Source organism: Wyeomyia smithii, chromosome 3 (genome assembly GCF_029784165.1).
Source record: "Wyeomyia smithii strain HCP4-BCI-WySm-NY-G18 chromosome 3, ASM2978416v1, whole genome shotgun sequence".
Classification (NCBI taxonomy): Eukaryota; Metazoa; Arthropoda; class Insecta; order Diptera; family Culicidae; genus Wyeomyia; species Wyeomyia smithii.
In genome coordinates this window covers 62,986,452-63,005,184 of record NC_073696.1, presented here as the reverse complement: position 1 = coordinate 63,005,184, position 18,733 = coordinate 62,986,452, and the positions used below count along the sequence as shown (strand labels likewise).

The 18,733-nt window shown below is 39.9% G+C and overlaps 1 protein-coding gene across 1 annotated transcript in view; it reads left to right on the top strand.

Annotated features, from left to right (window-relative positions):
- Nucleotides 1-17,514, top strand: part of LOC129730306 (protein sax-3-like) — a 360,003-nt gene extending 342,489 nt beyond the window's left edge. The window contains exon 11 of the mRNA XM_055689524.1: nt 1,220-17,514. Coding sequence (XP_055545499.1) covers nt 1,220-2,297 — 1,078 coding nt within the window. The 3' untranslated portion in view covers nt 2,298-17,514. The remainder of the gene's footprint in view (nt 1-1,219) is intronic.
- Nucleotides 17,515-18,733: the final 1,219 nt, after the last annotated feature.

The following is an 18,733-nucleotide window of genomic DNA, read 5'->3' as shown; positions in this document are numbered from 1 at the left end:
TCATAAAAGATCGTCATAGTGACACCAATTTCTTTAAACAGGTTGGTAAATAGCGAAACCAATACTAACTTATATCTAAATCCTTGGTATTTTGAGATACCGCGCAAAATTGAGCAAAAAAAGAATTTCACGAAAAAAATTGCAGGGTTTTGGAACCATGGACGAAAATATCTTGTTTTTAAAATCTGCATTCAATGAAATAGAAGTGAAAAATATTCAAAACATTATCTTGAAAATCGTCCTCGAGTTAGGAAACTTATCATCACGTTTGTTCGTTTGGTGTAGTTTTGACCATCCTGTACCGTCTCCGCATAAGCATAATTTATTGCCTATCTATGTTTCGCTCTATCGTTTCTACAATCTCCTGTCGGATAGCTGCTGCCGCTCTGTTTGCTGTGTGGATTTTTTTTATTCTCTTCCGGTCATGTATAAGCTCGTGATTGTCACATAAATCTTTCATGGTATTAAAACTGTTGTTTCGGCACAAATAAAACGATGATCGCCACAGCGAAATAATATTGGATGAGTGGATTTTTTCCACATCCGTACTGTCGTAAAAATATGCGGATCAACTGGTGCTGAATAAATTTAATGTACATGCTGAAAATAGCTCTATATTTTGAAATAATGTATGGAGCATACATTTTTCGAGTTAAATATAAAACACTGAAATGGTTAAAAAAATTCTGTTGCGAAGGTACTGTTATATAATTTGAAATGCTAGACTGCTACAACTGAATCCATTCAACCTTTTCAATGGCTACGATAGGAAAGTTAGCCAATCGTATGGAAAGCGTATTGAGATATTTACCATCGAAACTATTTTCTTATTTTTCCTAGGTAGTATGTTCATGATGGTGATAACTGTCATATCATAAAAAGCTTGTACAATTAAGCCATTATCACATTCCGTACAGAAGTATTAAAACTATTATCAACTCTCCCTCTCAACGTTACATAAACAGTCCTACGATCAAAAAAATGAAAACGTAGAGTTGTATCAGATGCTTTTAATTAGCTATAAGCAATTCAAATATGAACCGAAAATAACTTAAGAAAGGGTAACCAATAGAAAAAGTTGCAAATTATTTTTATATCAGATTGCTTTAAATTAACAAAACTTTTAATGTTTATGGCCAATCAAAACACCAGAACTGTCTCTCTCAAATGTTCATTACCATCGCTTAATCCACCCTTCATATTTCTCCACTATTTTCAGACTATCGCCCCTTAACATGCCCGATTACGCCGAGGTCGCCGGATGTTCATCGTTCAAAAACGACCTCGGCGGATCTCCGTCGTACGATAATTACGGTGCGTACGCTTCCACCACGCTGGTCGGCCGTAGCACCGGGAACCATCCGGGGGCAGCGACCGGATCTGCGACGACTGGTACGGCCTTTACGCCCAACCAGTTTGACGGGAAAAACCTGTACTCGGCTCCGACAAGCTGCCATTACAATAATTTCATAAATCAACATCAACAGCGACATCAGCAACAACTGCACCAGCAGCAGCCCGGTGGCGGGGGCAGTGGTGCGGATGTCAAACGTCCGGGTGGTGCATATGGAGGCAGCATCAAGAGTCAGAAAATGAACATCATCGAGAACCGGATGGCGGACATGATGAACAACCTGGGTCACAGTCAGACTTCGGTGGCATCCGCGGCGGCCATACCCAGCTCACCGTACGGTGGCTCCAGTGTCAGTAATCTGAATACAAACAGCAGCAGTAATCTACTTCCGGCTGGGGGCAGCGCCTCCGGAGCTAGTGTGAGCGTACCCCACACGCCCCTCTTCGGTACCATCAAGCGAACAACAAAATACAACAAAATAGGCTACAATAAGGATAATAAACTCAATTTCGGCGATAGTGGCCGCTCGTCGGAGCAACCATTGTTCATCAAGTCCAAGTACGACGGAACGTGGTCCTCGGTTCCCAGCACGGTTGCCTCGTCGGCAAACAGTATAAATGTGATTAATAATTCGCCATATCACCAGCAGCAACAGCATCAGTCCCAGCAGCAGCTGCTAGCAACGAGTCATCATCATCATCTTCATCACCAGCCGCATCAGAGTCCGGGCCAGCTTCACGGTGGGAAAACGCATAGCAGTGCGAACATTTTGGATCCGCTTCCGACAACGCAAACAAATAATTTAGATAATCAACAAATGCAGAACAATAATCCTTGCGGCGGTGGTGGCGGCAGTGGCAGCGGTGCCAGCAGCGCCAGTAGCAACGCCAGCAGCAGCTCTCAGAATTATTTGAGCAGCTTCGGCAAAACGGATAACGTGTAAAGCCTTAGAGGAGAGGTTGGGTGTAGTGAAGAACGAGATGGGCTTCACGAGTACATGTTTGGGTTTTTCGATGGCTATGGGTGAGATGTTGATTCGTCGGAACGCTCTTACTGCTGGATGCACAACCAACAGAGAGTAGAACGGTATAAATTGTAAGTTTTGCTGGTTTATAGTGAGTTATGTGTGCTACGCAAGCTCTTGTGACAATTAAAACAAACATCATCGAACATGAACATGTCAGATCTGCTGGCTTGCGTTTCTAACGGTTTTGTTGAATATCTAAATTATGTTTGAATCATGGCTAAATGATTCACTGTTATGTCAACATCCGTAGATATTGACACTTTTCACCTTAATTTTGAAATGGGACGTAATTTTTGATTATTCAGAAATCAAATTTTCGCTAGACATAAAAATAGGGTAGCGAACGGCTTCGGCAGTAGTTTTCTTCGGCAGGTTTTCTGCAGCAACCTTATGCATAAATCTGTCGAAGAAAACCACTGCCGAAGCCGTTCGCTACCCCACCACGGATTAAAATAATAACTCAAACAAGCTCCCCCGAAACGTAATTTTGGGTCTAATTTACACTTCTTGGCATGAAATTTTCTTACTAAAATTGGCCAATCAATTAATTCGTCTTTTTAAGTCGCATCGAAAAATAAAGTTGTTTCACAAGGGTATGTCAAAAGCCTTGAAGCCTAATTGTTCTATTTTATAGCAAAGTGCTGTTCGTGGGTGATTTTATAACAAATTTTCAAAGATCAAGTTCGATAAAGTCATGAAGAGTTGCTCCAAATTCAATATTTGAAAAAATGTAATTATTAAAGTGAAACTGGACGGTGGCTTTTTGCCATATATTTTTAAGGTTAGATTTCTCCTCACTTGACGATTTTGAGCGTGGAAATCTCAGCCTCCACCCAATGAATATCGCTCGAATTTATACTCTATGCATGCGTCAGCGGTACAGGCAATCGATCAAAATTTTACACACGCAATTTTGATGATTTCTGATAGAATTATCTTTAAAAAATCGGGCGAAATTCCAGTCCGGAGTTCCACCTTAAGTGCATTGTTATCAATTTTTGAAGACCTCATACAACTAACGACCTCGTTTGGAAAAATTGCTCGTGATTTAACCAAATATGCTTCTTTCGCTGAGTTTAAAATTCGTACCGATGAGCATCGTCATTCTTTAAGCTTTGTACCTTTCTTCCTCTAAAATCAAAGCAAAGCCTTGGCGCTACATTCCGAATCACCTTCTGTTTATTATACACAGAGTTTGCAACCAACTATAAATGTACAGTACATTTGCGGGGCTAGCGCTGCGATCCTTATGACACTAACAGTCTCTCCCGAGCCGAGACTCGAACCTACGACGATTGGCTTGTTAGGCCACCGTACCTTGGGACCAACTGGAATGTCATTATTTTTCATGCTCTACACGATAAAATGTAGGCAACAGTGAGGCAGATTCGGTGTTGTACGCCATGCCTCATTCTTCTTCACATGGTTCAATAAAAGGAAATTCTTGTTAAATACGAATATTAAACGCGTGAAATTTGAGACGATTTTTTTAAAGTCATCTTTTGACAACTTTTCTCTAGCTCTTGTCTTTACTGTACGTCAATGAGCCGCATGTGAGTTCGAGAGCAAAAACGTGAACGTTACTGGACTTAAGGAAGTTTATGTTAGAAATGCTGTTTTTCTTCGAGAGTACCCGTTTTGATTTGTTTGAAAGAGTTTTAGGCAACCATTTTGTTCATATATTCGATTAATTATTATTTGATAGAAGTGAGTTGACCGCTTTAATTGAAAATCACTTTTTGTTTTTTAAATCAAGTTTTTTTAGTGTAGAACTCTAACGTTTATGTTTGTTGATTAATTGTTTATTTCTAAAAGAAAATTCGTACAAAAAGTCTTTCTTAACAATTTCTCCCTATCTCTCGTAATTATTTAGGAACACTACCCATCCTAAACTTGGAATTGCTTCACTGAATATTGCAGTACCCAGTTGGAATATTAAGCCTCTTTCCAAAAGTTTAAGGATTACTTGGAATACGCAGATATGTCGTGTTTCCAACAACCTAGTATTTAACAAAGTTTTTTTTTCTTTACTAGAGAGGCTTTAAGCTTTTGGCTGGTTCGCCCATTTAACAAAGTCGTTCAGAAGATCGAGGATTTTTAACTTATCTCAAGATTATGATCACCTACGAAACTGCGGTCTTTAACAAAGTTGTTCAATAGATCCAAAGCTTTTGGATGAGGGACAGTTTCGAATAGAGTCACTATGGGGCACATGAATTTAGCCTATTTTGGCATTAACTTATCCAGCGATTTTCTCTTCCTCGAATATTGCGGACTTTGGCTACCTACACGGGCAAAATCTTAGGATCAACGAAAACCTGTTCAAAAAAGCACTTCTTTGGAATGAAAACATAAAAATGTAAATCAAATACAAGAAATAGGAAACAAAAATATTTTAATTTCTGTGCCACGTAGTGTTCTTAGTTCTAACTAAACTGGTAATAAAACAATATAAATTTATTCTGGAGCGTTTTAGTAGAATGGAATCGAATATTGAAAGGTAATATTTCCATTTAGTTCTACTTCCAAAAAATGGACCCTTTTTCAACGTCCACAGATACGTACATATTTCGGTTGCTACATACAACCATCATCGATGCTAACGTGGACTGACAATCCACTAAATCACGTAGCCTGTTCCCAATACACAATGAAACAAAAACCCATGACCTTCTGAACTAGAAGACCGCAGTCTTCTAAAAGGTTGGATACACGAAATAACAAACTTCATCATAATCAGAATCTTACGCACCTGAACAACTTTGCCGAGATCAGTAGCTTTTTAAATGATTGTATTAGCGAGATTAATTATGTTCAAAATGCTCAAAACTTCATGCACACTAGTGTCGTATGTAATGTAACGTAATGTAGGTACCGTGGAATTGGGTGAAATTGATCAGTGAGGTGAAATTGATCACCTGAAAATTCGTGATAAAAAATACTAATCAAAAGATATTGCTCTTACAACACTAGGCAATGTTAACAATAAACAATAAACGCAATAAACGCAACAAATAAGTAGTTGTAAGTTTACTTCCCCTTTTTTGACAAGTAGGTTTAAATCCCTACGAATGATAAGTCCTAATTGCGAAAGCAAACAAATCCTATCAATTAAAATTACAAATTTCTAACAGTGTTGAGAAGTCACCATTTGTGTTTGGACACACATACTCATTATTTACTAATATTCATCATAAATACTTAAGCTACTAACAAATCCCCCCCTTAAAAAAACCAAAAAAAAACTATAAACGCAATAAACGCAACTTATGCATGATTCACATACCTGTCAGAGTTATCCCTTGCATGCCCGGTGCAATTTTTCTTATTTTCGAAAAATTCTTCTAACTCAGTCAAAACTCAATCAAATTTGATCAAACAAGTTTCCAAATAACAAAAAAAGTATTGGATTTACTTGAAGTAATCTTAGTTGAGGGTTAATTACGTTAAATTTGGAGAAGTGAGTAAAGTTTGATAAAAGCTCAAAAAATGTAATTTTCAAGAATGATTATTCCATACCATTAAAGAAATACTGATGAATTCGCAGGAAACCACAATAATAATTTCAGAACTAGTTTTTTAACTTTTGCAACAAACCGAATTGAAATTGGTCTAACGACGATCAAATAAAAGCAAATTTAGCAACAAGCAGCTCGTGAACCAAAATAAACAAATTTTAACCTGAAATATCGTTATTTTCGTTTCCAAACTAGCTGTAAATGATATTTTTCAAAACAGAAATCTTCATTTATCTTTAGCATATAAAAAAAAAACACATTGCCAAAAGAATGTATGGATTTCAATGGTGATCAATTTCACCCCAATTTACCTCATAGAACCTTATAGACTCATCGAATTTATTTTATGAAGTAGACGATAGAAATTTCACCAATAGCCATAGAGGTTTACCGGAGCACATACCAGTACTTGTTTTAAAATTATACTATTTCGGGAAAAATGTACATGAAGCTAGTTAATTGGAAATTGTTATAAAAACTGATTAATTTCACCCCGTTCCATGGTAATGTAAAAAGTTGTTACAAAGAGACTACTGCTACTTTCCAATAGAGGCGCTTGGCCACTACAGTGCTTCATAGATATACATCTTGAACACTTGAAATAAAAAAAAATTCTAGATTCAAAAAAATATATAGGGTACCGGCTCTCTTATCGTCAGGTTCGTCCAATTTTCGTCCGGGGGGTTAATGAAGTCATAGAGAACTAATATTTTGTAGGAAGATGGTCTGCAATATGAAGAACTACCACGCAAAAAATTAACGCTCTAGAACATCATTCACCCCCAGACGATCATGGGAAAAACCTGACGATAACATCGATGACCAAGGTACCTTTGTTAGAATTTGATATTGTATGTAAAATGAGCGGTCTCATAGTTCTGCCTTCTTTTCAACATAACAGGAGCAAATGATGATTTTTTTAAGTTAAACAAATTTGAAAAAAAATGTGCTGCAACAATTTTAGCGTGAGATTAACATTCGTCCAGATGCAAAACGTTATTCTGCATACTTTGTACTCGTCATCCTTCACTCTTTCGAATCGTACGCAAATGATAGGCGTATTCAGTGTTGTTTGCTATTTTTCGATCTTCTCTTCATGAAAATGAAATTTCGCTTAACATCAGTTTTCAATACGTGTTAGGCAGATCAGATACCCTTAGCACATCATTATACAGCCTATTGATTTAGCACCCTTTCGGAATTCTAAAAGCTTTGTCGGCCAAGCAAATTTGCAGTCTTTGTTTTTTTTTTTAAATTTATCTGGACTAACATTTGAAAAGGTAATCCTTTTTTAAAGAAGTTTTTATATCTAAATAATGAGGAGAGATAGACAAAATTTGCCAATGGATGACTTCTAGAGAATTATAGGACACGACAAAGTTTTTATTAGAGAACCTTTTTTTTTTCATCAAGAGTACGCAACTTTATGTATTCAAAAGAATTTTAGGCAATTATCTGTCTTAAAAAAACCTATCTCAAAAAAAGTCCTCAATGACAGCTTTTTCAAAAATCACTTTTGTTTTTAGAATAATTTTTTCCAGTGTAGGATCTCAAATAAATCCAGAAATTCACTAGAAGTCATCCCTTGATAACTTTTCTCTATCGATTGTCATTATGCAAATATGTCGATCAAACATCAAACTTCAGACCTTCTCAAATGTTAGCCCAGAAAAAGTTTTCAATGAAAAAGTAAACAAAGTCGCTTGGTTTGGTAACAGATCTACAGACCTGAAAAATTTCGTTGACCTCTGAAAGAGTGCTGTCAACATCTTAGACTTTCGATACATTGGTCATGCTAAATAACCGAACTAAAAACAAAGACAATGTAGCATTCAATTTGTTTTCCACTATATAAAATATTCCTTTTACAAGTACATAATTTATTTTAAATTCATACAGATATGTTTAAATTCATACAGATACAAAAGCTCCTTGCAATCTTATCTGAAACAAGGTTACTCAAAAAATATCGCCAAACCGGCGTTTCGAAGTAAATGAATTACCTGATTTATTGATATTAACAATAAAGAAATATAGGGTAATATAGGGTAAATTAACCTATATGCGAAAATTCGAGGGACTTTCAGAAAACGTTTGAAAACTAATAGGTTAATAAAGAAAATTTGTCCACTATGGGTAATTTTTTCTAGCGCCCTACATCAAGTTTCAATTTCAACTGATTGTAGCCTTTTTTCCACTAGGAAGGTCAGGCCAATTTCAATTCAAATTTTGCCTCATTTCGTAATAAATTTTGGAACATGTTTTATTCTATTTTAACTCAAATATTCGAAAATGATGTAATTAACCTATAGTAAACCACTTTCCTATAGTGGATAACTCGTTAGATTAACTCAATTGCTTTTAACATAAATTAGAATTTTTAGGTTAAAACTATCTTGGATTGACAACGTCATTTGGTGGACCTTACCTTAACTTACCAAGCAGTCCCAAGCCATGGTGTGGTCTTTGCTGAACGTAAGAGTCCTCTCCATTCCACTCGATCCATAGCTGCAGTTTGCCCGCTTTGCAGTCTGCGTAGGGTCCGCAGGTAGTTTTCCACCTGATCGATCCACCTTGCCCGCTGTGCACCTCTCCGTCTTGTCCCTGACGGATTGGTTTCAAAAACCATCTTTACCAGGCTGTCGTCCGACATCCATACAACATGCCCAGCCTACCGCAATCTGCCTATCTTAGCGGTGTGGACGATAGATGGCTTCCCAGCAGCTCCTGCAGTTCGTGGTTCATTCGCTTTCTTCACACTCCGTTTTCTATCTGCAGTTCGGGTTCGCCACAGAAGGCAGAATCACGAAAGGCAGAAGCACGGAAGGCTGAATCATGAAAGGCAGAACTCTATGACCGTACACAAACGGCAGAATATTTCAAAAGGCAGAATTTGGAAGGGCACGAAAGGCAGAATCACTGGTAGCAGAACCTGACTCACGATAGCCAAGTGCGAATCCTGGTCACGGTAGCAAAGCTGTTACTCTACATTTATTATTTGATAACCAGTTTTGATGGAGGTGCAAATCAAGCCTAATTATTAGATCCGAAACGCGCCAACTGGTTTGGCTCAGGTCCTTAAGACTCTCACGGCATCGCTGAAAGTAATTTTTCGATGTTAGATATAACTTACACTAGTCTCAGCGGCCTGTTGGTTATAATTAACATAAAACAATTCATGCGGCGAAGACGCATAATCGAGGACAAGGAACCGAGGCGGCATAAAGACGCCGTGGTTTCCGCGGTTCGAGCCGGCCGCCGACCCGCCGTCGGAAGCGGCGGCCTCTCGCATACGAACAACTGATCTACTGGTTTTCTACGATTATTCAAACAGGTTTTCTTTCCCTTAGTTAAGTCCGAACGAGCGGTAGCGAGTAAGGACAGCATAAACTTGGACAATAGAGTCAGCCAAAGGCCGCGAGTGTGTGTTGCCAAAAAGAAAATAGACCATTTTTTGGTTCTGCCATTCGTGCTCTTTGAGATTTTGCCATTCGTTATTCTGCCTTATGAAATATTCTGCCTTTCGTAATTCTGCTTTTCGTAATTCTGCCTTTCGTGATTCTGCCTTTTGATTTTCTGCCTTTCGTAGGAGACCCCTGCAGTTCACCAAAGATGGTACGCAACACCTTCCGCTCGAAGACCGCAAGGGCGCGTTGGTCCTCAACAAGCATTGTCCATGTCTCATGCCCATAGAGGACTACCGGTCTGATTAGCGTCTTGTAGATGGTTAACTTGGTGCGGCGGCGAATTCTACTTGATCGAAGCGTATGCACGATTTCCTGCCATAATGCGCCGTTGAATTTCTCTGCTGGTATCGTTGTCGGCAGTTACCAGTCAGCCCAGATACACGAACTCATCGACCACCCCGATTCCATCCCACCAACTTGAACTCGAGGTGGGAGGTTAGCACAGTCTTTCGGTGAACCCCTTTTTTTCATATAATTCGTCTTCGATGCATTGATGACCAGTCCAATCCGTTTGGCTTCAGCCTTTAGACCGATGAACGTATCCGCCCTCTTCACAAAGATCCTAGCCACAATGTCGATATCGTCGGCGAAACCAAACAGTTGAACCGACTTTTGGAATATCGTGCCACTCGTGTTAATCCTCGCTCTTCTAATGACACCTTCCAGGGCAATGTTAAACAGTAGGCACGAGAGACCATCACCTTGACTTAGACCTCTTGGGTTTCGAAGGGGCTCGAGAGTGCCCCCGAAACTCGAACTACACACATCACTCGATCCATCGTCGCTTTGACCAACCGCGTCAGTTTGTCCGGAATTTGCCATAGCTGTTTCCGATCGACTGTGTCGTACGCCGACTTAAAATCGATGAACAAATGATGTGTGGGCACGTTATATTCGCGGCATTTCTGCATAGCCTGCAAACCGCGAATATCTGATCCGTGGTGGCGCGGGCATCGATTAATCCCGCCTGGTAGTGCCCCACGACTCTAGCCAGTGCTTTTCTACCGTATTTTAATAGCTCGCTGGAAAGTTGGTCCACTCTAGCAGCTTTATTGTTTTTCAGCAGGCCAATCTCCTCCTCCACCTCCAGGAGATCGAGGGGTGGAATCATGATGTTTCCTGCTCGTGCACCAAGTTCAGTTGCCATACTGCCTCGCGCTCTACTACATCGCCGTTTAGATGCCCGTCGAAATACTGCTTCCACCTTTCGATCACCTCACACTCATCTGTAAGGAGGTTGCCGTCCAAGCTCCTGCACATATCGGCTTGCGGCACGAAGCCTTTGCGGAAGCTGTTCAGCTTCTCGTAGAACTTCCGAGTGTCGTTAGCTTGGTACAGCTCTTCCATCGCTACGCGATCTAGGTCCTCTTGCTGGCGCTTCTTCCTTCGGAGGATTGAGTTCTGGCTGTTCTATGCCTGTCGGTATCGTTCCACGTTCGCTCTCGTATCATTTCTATGATTCGGGGCCCTTCTACCTAGTAGCGCTACAGCAGTGAATCGGATGCTCCTCCAGCCATTTTCAAGGGTAGCTGGGCCAAGCTGCTTTTCCGTGGGTAACGCTGCCTCCAGCTGCTGCGCGTATTCTTGTGCAGCCTCGGCGTCCGGCAGTTGCTCAATATTTGTTCGCGGCGTTCGACTTCAGCGGGTGTTATACACCGTCGATAGTTTAAAGCGCATGCACACAGCTACTAGGTAGTGGTCCGAATCTATATTCGCACTGCGGTAAGTGCGAACGTTGATGATGTCGGAGAAGAACCTGCCTTCGATCAGAACGTGATCGATTTGGTTCTCAGTCTGTTGGTCGGGTGATCTCCAGGTGGATTTGTGGAATAAGGTACTTCGCACTACCATACCACGGGAGGCCGCAAAGTTTACGCACCGATGGCCGTTATCATGAGGCACGGCATGCAAACTATCTGGCCCGATTACCGGTTTCTACATTGCCTCCCGTCCTACCTTAGCATTCATGTCCCCAATGACGACTTTTACGTCCCCGTTTTACGTTTTACGTCCACGTTGATGATGCTGTAGTTGAAGAACCGGCCCTTTATCCTCAACTTGCACATCCTTGCGTTGATCGGCTGCCACTTTAGACGCGTTGGCGCATCTTACCCAGTACTATGAAGCCGGTTCTAAGCTCGCTGGTGGTGCCACAACTCTGGTAGAAAGTAACCGCCGCGAAGTTCCTGCAGCGCTACGACTTTGAAGTTGCGTGGATGTAGCTTGTCGTAGATTATCCTGTCGCATCCTGGAGAGCAGAGCGATTTTCAGTTCTATGTCTCAAGTTTCCAATCGTAGTCCTTATTTCGTTGCCTAGGTTCATGCCGATTGTTCCGATCCGTATTATCTCTTACGTTGTTTGTAACATGTTGTTTTCCGGGGCGGCTCGTTGAGCCTTCTACAACCCCCTGTCTCACCGGGTGATCAGCCGCCCCTAACATGGAGATCAGACGCTGTCTTGAGCCGCACCATCTTGGTGAACAGACGCTCGGATTGACGAAGCATTTCCTCTACCGCCGGACTATGGTTAATGATCGAGTCGCATCTTCTCACTTAGCTATTGTCGGATGACAACATTGCCCAGGCAACACTAACTAGTTGTATCCATGTTCCAACCGGCAGTCTAGTGTAAGCAGTCTAATGTAATGTCTAGTGTCTAGTGTAAATGACTCGTGGAGGTGTGAGATATGAACTTGTGAGGGCCGAAGCTATGTTTGACGCTCCTTGCAGGTTGTCAACTCATGATTTGATGCCCGGGAATTAAATTATTCTACCCCTTAAATGCCCGACGGGTAATTTAATGTACCCACGAATAGAAATTCTTGTAACTTTGACAACTTTCATCCGATTTCGATAATTTCAGCATCAAAAGATTCAGTAGCTTCTCAGCGGTGATATGTCCTCAAAATGGTCCTTTCGGAACAGATTCCAACTGGGACTTCTAGTGCCCATAAGGAAAAATTAAATAATACAACATCACATACCATCCAATATGGGTATTTTTAGAACTGGGATGATGTCTAGAGATCAGAAAACGATTCCCGACGCCATTTTGGATTCTAAAATGGCGACTTAACGTGTAGGTTATACTTATGTGTAAAGTGTATGTTTTTTTTTTCGGAAAGACAAAATTATTATCTACAACATTGCCGAAGACGTTGCACCAATCAAAAAAAAAAACCGTTTTGACCCTAAAAATATTTGTAGTCATGAATACCCTCCCAAGCTTCTCAAAAATGAGTCGTGTACCAAAAAATTCAACCAATAGCAAAAAATGGCATCTTTTGCCTATAGAAACGACTATACAAAGTTTCAGCCAAATCAAAAATGGTCGATTAAATTAGCTGGCCGTTTTTTGTAGAGTTGCTCCAATAATTTATCTTTCTTATTTTCAATGACTATAATGCAAGTCAAGCTATTTTTATTTCTGATATACGAGCCCATTGATTGTTAAAAGTAATTCAGTTGACCTGACGAGTATTTTACTATAAAATTGGGGTTTGCTGTAGGTTTATTTACCATATTTATTTGATTTTACAAAAAAATGTAGAAGATCACTTGGTTGAACTTTCAGCAAATTTAGTTGCGTGACCCTGAACGAGGCGCGTGACACTTTTCTTTAGTGTATGACAGCTCTTTACAAGAATGAAAATTTAGTGTATCCGAATAGGTACTGTGTTATGGAGCGAAGATACATGTTTTAAAAAGAAAACGGTGGAAGCGTCAGATATATTGTTTAAGCTAAGAATCATATAGATTTCAGAAATTCAACTTTTTCTTTCAGTCACAATGCAAAGCTACTATACAATCACTTTAAGATGTCAAATGCTAGGGTTCACACTACGTAATGGCATAGGATGCTACTACCGATTTGATTTCTGCCATACCGCCATCAGGACAGTGCGAATTAATTATTAAGTACAAATGATGCTACACATAATTATGTCAAGTGTCAGCAGGTTGACAAATGTTGGATAAAATTTACAATGGTCCAAATAATCAATCATCTTGCCAATATAATAACACATTTCGAAAAAATCTTGAAACAATGTCACCTATTGTTGGTGATGTATTTCAAAGTCCAAATGTTGTAGATTGGTTCTTGGTTTTGTTCTTTGTATTTTTTTTTTTTTGCTGCTGGAATATAAATTTAAAACTTGGTATCATCCGTTAAAACTGCAGAACAAATATCGTACCATCGGATTCAACGGTTTAAAACCATGAGCTAGAGGTTAACTGGAGTATTCTGGAATTTTCTGTCATAAGCGATGGAGGCAATTTTGTGTATGTAATTCGACACAAATTTTGGCACTTTTTTCAGTTTTAAATTGATTTGTTCCACATCTAGCAAATTGAATATTTATAATATCACGTGGGAGATTTGAATCGCTGCCTTTGTACAGCTGTTTCTTGAACTTATTTATGGTTGCGAAATAAGTTGATGAAGCTCCCGTCAGAGGTTTCAGATTGCTTATTATTATTTTCTAAAAATAGTAACTGTGCTCTGTTGAAATGAAATTGTATTAATCAATTCCCTTTCGGCTGCCACCGAATGTAATCGAAATAAATTATTTATAAAATTGATGTTTCCAATCAACTTCGACAATCCGATTGGATCGGATTTGTGACTCCTTGGCAATACAAAACTAACAACCGGCACAGTTTTACTCGATAATCGAAATCGTTCCTTTTATCGCACAGTCATCATGATTAAGCACGCGCGTTGAAATACCGCACCCAAATGAGCAGCATCCTTCCCCACTGTTGACAACCGGAGAGACCTACAGAGAATTCCGTCAGAGCGACGAACTCATACACATTGTTCCGGGAAACTGCGGCGGTATTGTGTTGCGAGCTGCATTGTGATACATCGTCACTAACGGCGACGACGACTGCAACTATGATGATGATGATGATGATGATGATGATGAGCAGTGATATGTACCATTTCAGTCCTCACCAACGGACGTAATTTACAACCGTCGGCGTTTTGGGTGGAAAGTAGATCACATCATTTAAGCTTCGCGTTTCGGTTGCTTCCTACATTTAGTGAACGCAAGCACAAAAGCGGTTGATTGAGATTATTATGCAAAAGAATCATGCCACGGGGGTTTAACTAGCGTTGATGGACGTTGAGCTTAGTTACCAGGCAAATAGGGAAATTTGTGCGCGATAGCACAAGAGACAAAAGGATTTTCGAATGACTGATAATGATTCCATAGTGATAAACTAGCTGGGTTTTAAGATTGTTACGCTTGGAGGAGTTTTACTGCGATGATTTGGGGGTACAAGTTAGAAAGGACGGGTCCGTATTGTGTTTCTAGCTAAGAGCTTCCGGGTCATGATTTATGAGATAAATTACCAGTGTTATTGTTGGAATCAGTTTTAGATATTACGTTTCGGTACTACTAGTGAACTAGTAGTACAAATTTTGGCATAAACGTTTCTTCAAACGAGAGGCCAATTTTCCGTTCTACTTACCTCCACAAAAGCTCATTTCCTGCATCATTATCCGGTGCACTTCAAACGACACGACAGTATGAGCTCTATGTACTGATTACAGGGCAACCACCCAGCAGGCAACGAACCGGCCAAGCATCATCACAATTACGACGCATTTCCCGTAGGGGAATCCCTACCGGAACTTCCAAAGCACAGCCACGTCTCGCTGCAATTAGCGTCAGATTCCGCCGCTTCCTGTTCCGCAACTTGCTGCTCTGTTGCTGACGGCGGCGGCGGCGACGACCCACCACCAACCAGCCATACAGACAATAATTGCACCTGCATCAGCTGATGCACAGAAGTCACGATTGCTCCGGCAGTCAGTGCACTTATCGCTCATTTCACCCGTGCATTGGTAGGTACTACGTACCGCATCACATTATTATCTCGGAGGAAAATGTGCTCTCTGCACTACACCTCTGTTAAAACGGGAAAAAACAACGCTTTGTGCTTTGGTTGCCTGTTCGGAACACCACCCGGCTGCCTTTACGTAAGGTTACGTGAACTGAGCCGGTGTGGGTGTATGTGAGAGCAGACGGCTGTGTGTGGCAGAGGATGCAGAAAGTGGCCTTGAGCAAAAGAAAAACTTATTCCAGGTAGAATACCGGGAAAGTAGCATTTTTATTTTTGCTCCGTAGCCTCCATAGAATTAAAGTTACCGTTCACCTTTGGCATGGTTGTAGCGCATGAAATTGTTTATTGGATACTTTGCTTTGACGCAAGTTGATGAAATTAAAGGAAAAAAATACGTACTGTTGTTCTTCTGCGAGGAAATGTCGAAGTTTTGACGGTAGCACTACGTCTTTCTACACAGTATTGGGGTGGAAACTAAAATGAGTATGCAACGTTTTGAGAATGATCTGATCATACAACTGATTAGATCCGGCTAGGAATATGAAGAAATCCAGATTTTATACCTGCAGCAGTTAAAGCTAATCGTGCAGTTGTAGAATTTAGACTTGTTAACCAAACTTAACTCAATAATCAAATTAAACCTGATTTCTGTCATCGTCAAACAATATAATAATAGTGAATCAAATATCCTGAAACACTTTCACGACATCACAGTACCAACAATCAAAACTTCCGGGATTCCCATTTCACCCATTTCACTCATAAACATCCGCTTAACTTTAGTCATGAAACTCGAGAACCTAATTCACCAAGCTCAAACATCATCCAGCAGCAGCAGCAGTTGCACACCAAATCTCGACAAAACTGCAACGGCAGAAGAAGTGAGGTACAGGTTCCATTTCAGTGGTACGTACCTACTTTCGGAAAACTGTTGCCATCCTGTGTTTTTTTTCCACCTCACACAAAGTGTACGACTGTTGCACTTTCTGCATCGTTCAGTTACTAGTAGTTTGTGACTCATTAGAGTAATGAGTCGCTGAGAGTGTTCGAGCGTTATTTTCCATACTTTTTTGTGCATGCTCCTACCGAATGCAATCCTGAACCGGTGCAAAAAGAAATAAGTCATTAGGTTCAACATTGCCATTTGTCGCCGCCGCCGCCACCGTTGCTGCCAGGCTGCTTAACTGTTGTCGATCCGTATCGCTGTGCCGCTGTGCCTAGCAGTCGGTTCTAGGCGCAATAGAGTTGTAAATAGCTTATCCAATTAGGCAGGGAGCCCGGTTTTGGGCCGGGAGCCAACGGGACGGGGCGAGGAAAAACTAGGTTAGCTGGTAATTTATTTTGTATTCTGTAGGATAATGGAAAAAGTTGTACAGCAAGTAGGCAACTGCACAATGTAAAAAGTTTCTCTCCATCTATGATACTCAACACTATTCGCGCGGGAGTTTGTAGTAAGAATAAAAAAAAAACAACGATGAACACGTTTTGTAAATAGTAGAAAATATGTAAAAACAAGAATAAAATTGCAAACATTGAAGCATATGAACGAACATATCTAATCAAAACCTATTCCAGCTTTAGTTAAGGAGTTAATCAGTTACCTTTCACGTTGAGTAGTATCCGAAGCAAAAAGCTAAACTACAATTTTTCCGTTAGCGCTTTCTACTGTACCACTACAAATATACACTCGAACAAATTCTAACGCCCTTTGTAGGCAAACTCTAGCAAACCTGTACAAATTATCCAATTAATAACGAATGCATAAAGCTACAAGTAGAAGAGCACGAATAAAAGCATATCTCATTTCCAAAAAAAAAAAAAACAAAGAAGAAAAATACCGAGTAATGTTATCAACTAGTCGCATTGAAAAAAAGCAAAAGATTCTCACCGATCGCGTCATACAAGTAGGACGACATTCTCTAATCGAATGATCTGTAGGAATGTAGCGATGCTGTAAAAATAAAATAAAACTCAAAGTGAACATAAGCTGCAACCACGATAATCCATGTAAATTACTAGTTGAACTGTTTGCTCATAATGAACTACACAACAGAAAAAAAAGCCAGCGCACTAGAAGAATCATACGCCGAGACATTGTTTGTAGTTTAGAACTAACTAGCCTTTATTGGTTATGGTGTGCAGAAGTTAATTGGATCGGAAATGAAGATAGTGCTGGGTTTAAACGAGGGTGTCGACGTTAGAGTGGATCGAACATTTGTGATTACCGGCCGTTTGGCTGACGGTTTGCAGAAGACACAATAAAAAAACAGTATTTTGAATGAATATAATAAAGATTGGGCGTTCGTGTTTCGAAAGAAAATTCATTCCAAATCAATAGAATTTCAACCTGATGGTAGAGTTCAGTCTGGTTTTGTTATTGAATGTGACAGGTAAGTGTGATTTTTTTTATCTGTTTTGCGTGTTTCAAATGAGTAATAGTACAAGTGCGCGATTTATCGGATCTAGATGATGGTTTTCAAAATTTTTCACATTCTGCAAATTGCTTTTGCCATGCTTGACGGAGTTATCAGGTAGAAAAATCAAATTCCCATTAATTCCAGTTCGTTTCATTCATCACAGGAATCAAATTTAACTTGTTCAAAAACTTGAGAACTGTGAATTCGAACAAATTGATAACAATAGTGGTTGAGTTGATAAATTAGTGTGACCACTTCCTTTCACAGTTTGCAAACCGTAACAAAAATCTGCTCTCCCGGGCGTCAATATGGATCAATTTATTACACTGCAAATTTTTCAATCCACTTGAAAATAATTGTTCATATGAGTCTGGTGCACTTTCCGCTATCTTCCTTGTTGGGGACATTATACCACTGCGACCAGTACTTAGATCTATTGTGGTGAACCGCTATCTTATGAACAACAAAAAATAAACAATAATCTAGGTTGAATTAACCCTAAAGGAGTGCACCCTTTACCTTATTAACCTATAGTGCCCGTCCCGGTAGAATAACTCAATATCTTTTAACATAAATCGTTGTTAAAAAATGTGATGCAGACCGGCTGGACAAGATGTTTCTCGATGGAAGTTTTCTGAGAAATCAAGTTTTCACATAAATTGAGTTAAGATAACGGTTGGTCCACTATAAGAGAGGAGTCCACTATGGGTCAGTTTACCGTATAAATCATAATATAATCAGGCTGACCAGACGTACCTTTTTTAACGCGACAGCACCGTTTTTTCGTCTATTTTCAACCGTCCCGTCTTTTTACCATGTTGTACTGTTTTCGGATACTTCTTGAAAAAATCCTAAATAGAGCTTTGCATTGAAATTTTCCTAAAGAGAAAATAAGTCTCCAAACAGCCAGGATTTTTCCGATATTACTGAGAACGTTTTGTGACCTCCTGACAGTACCGCATCACTGGAAGGATATCCTGTTTCGTGAACAGATAAAAAAGTCGCGCTTGAAAGTTAAGACCATGATAATTGTTAGTCAAAATCTCGATCATTATGTGACAAATTTCAGGAACTCATTGCAAATAAAATCACAC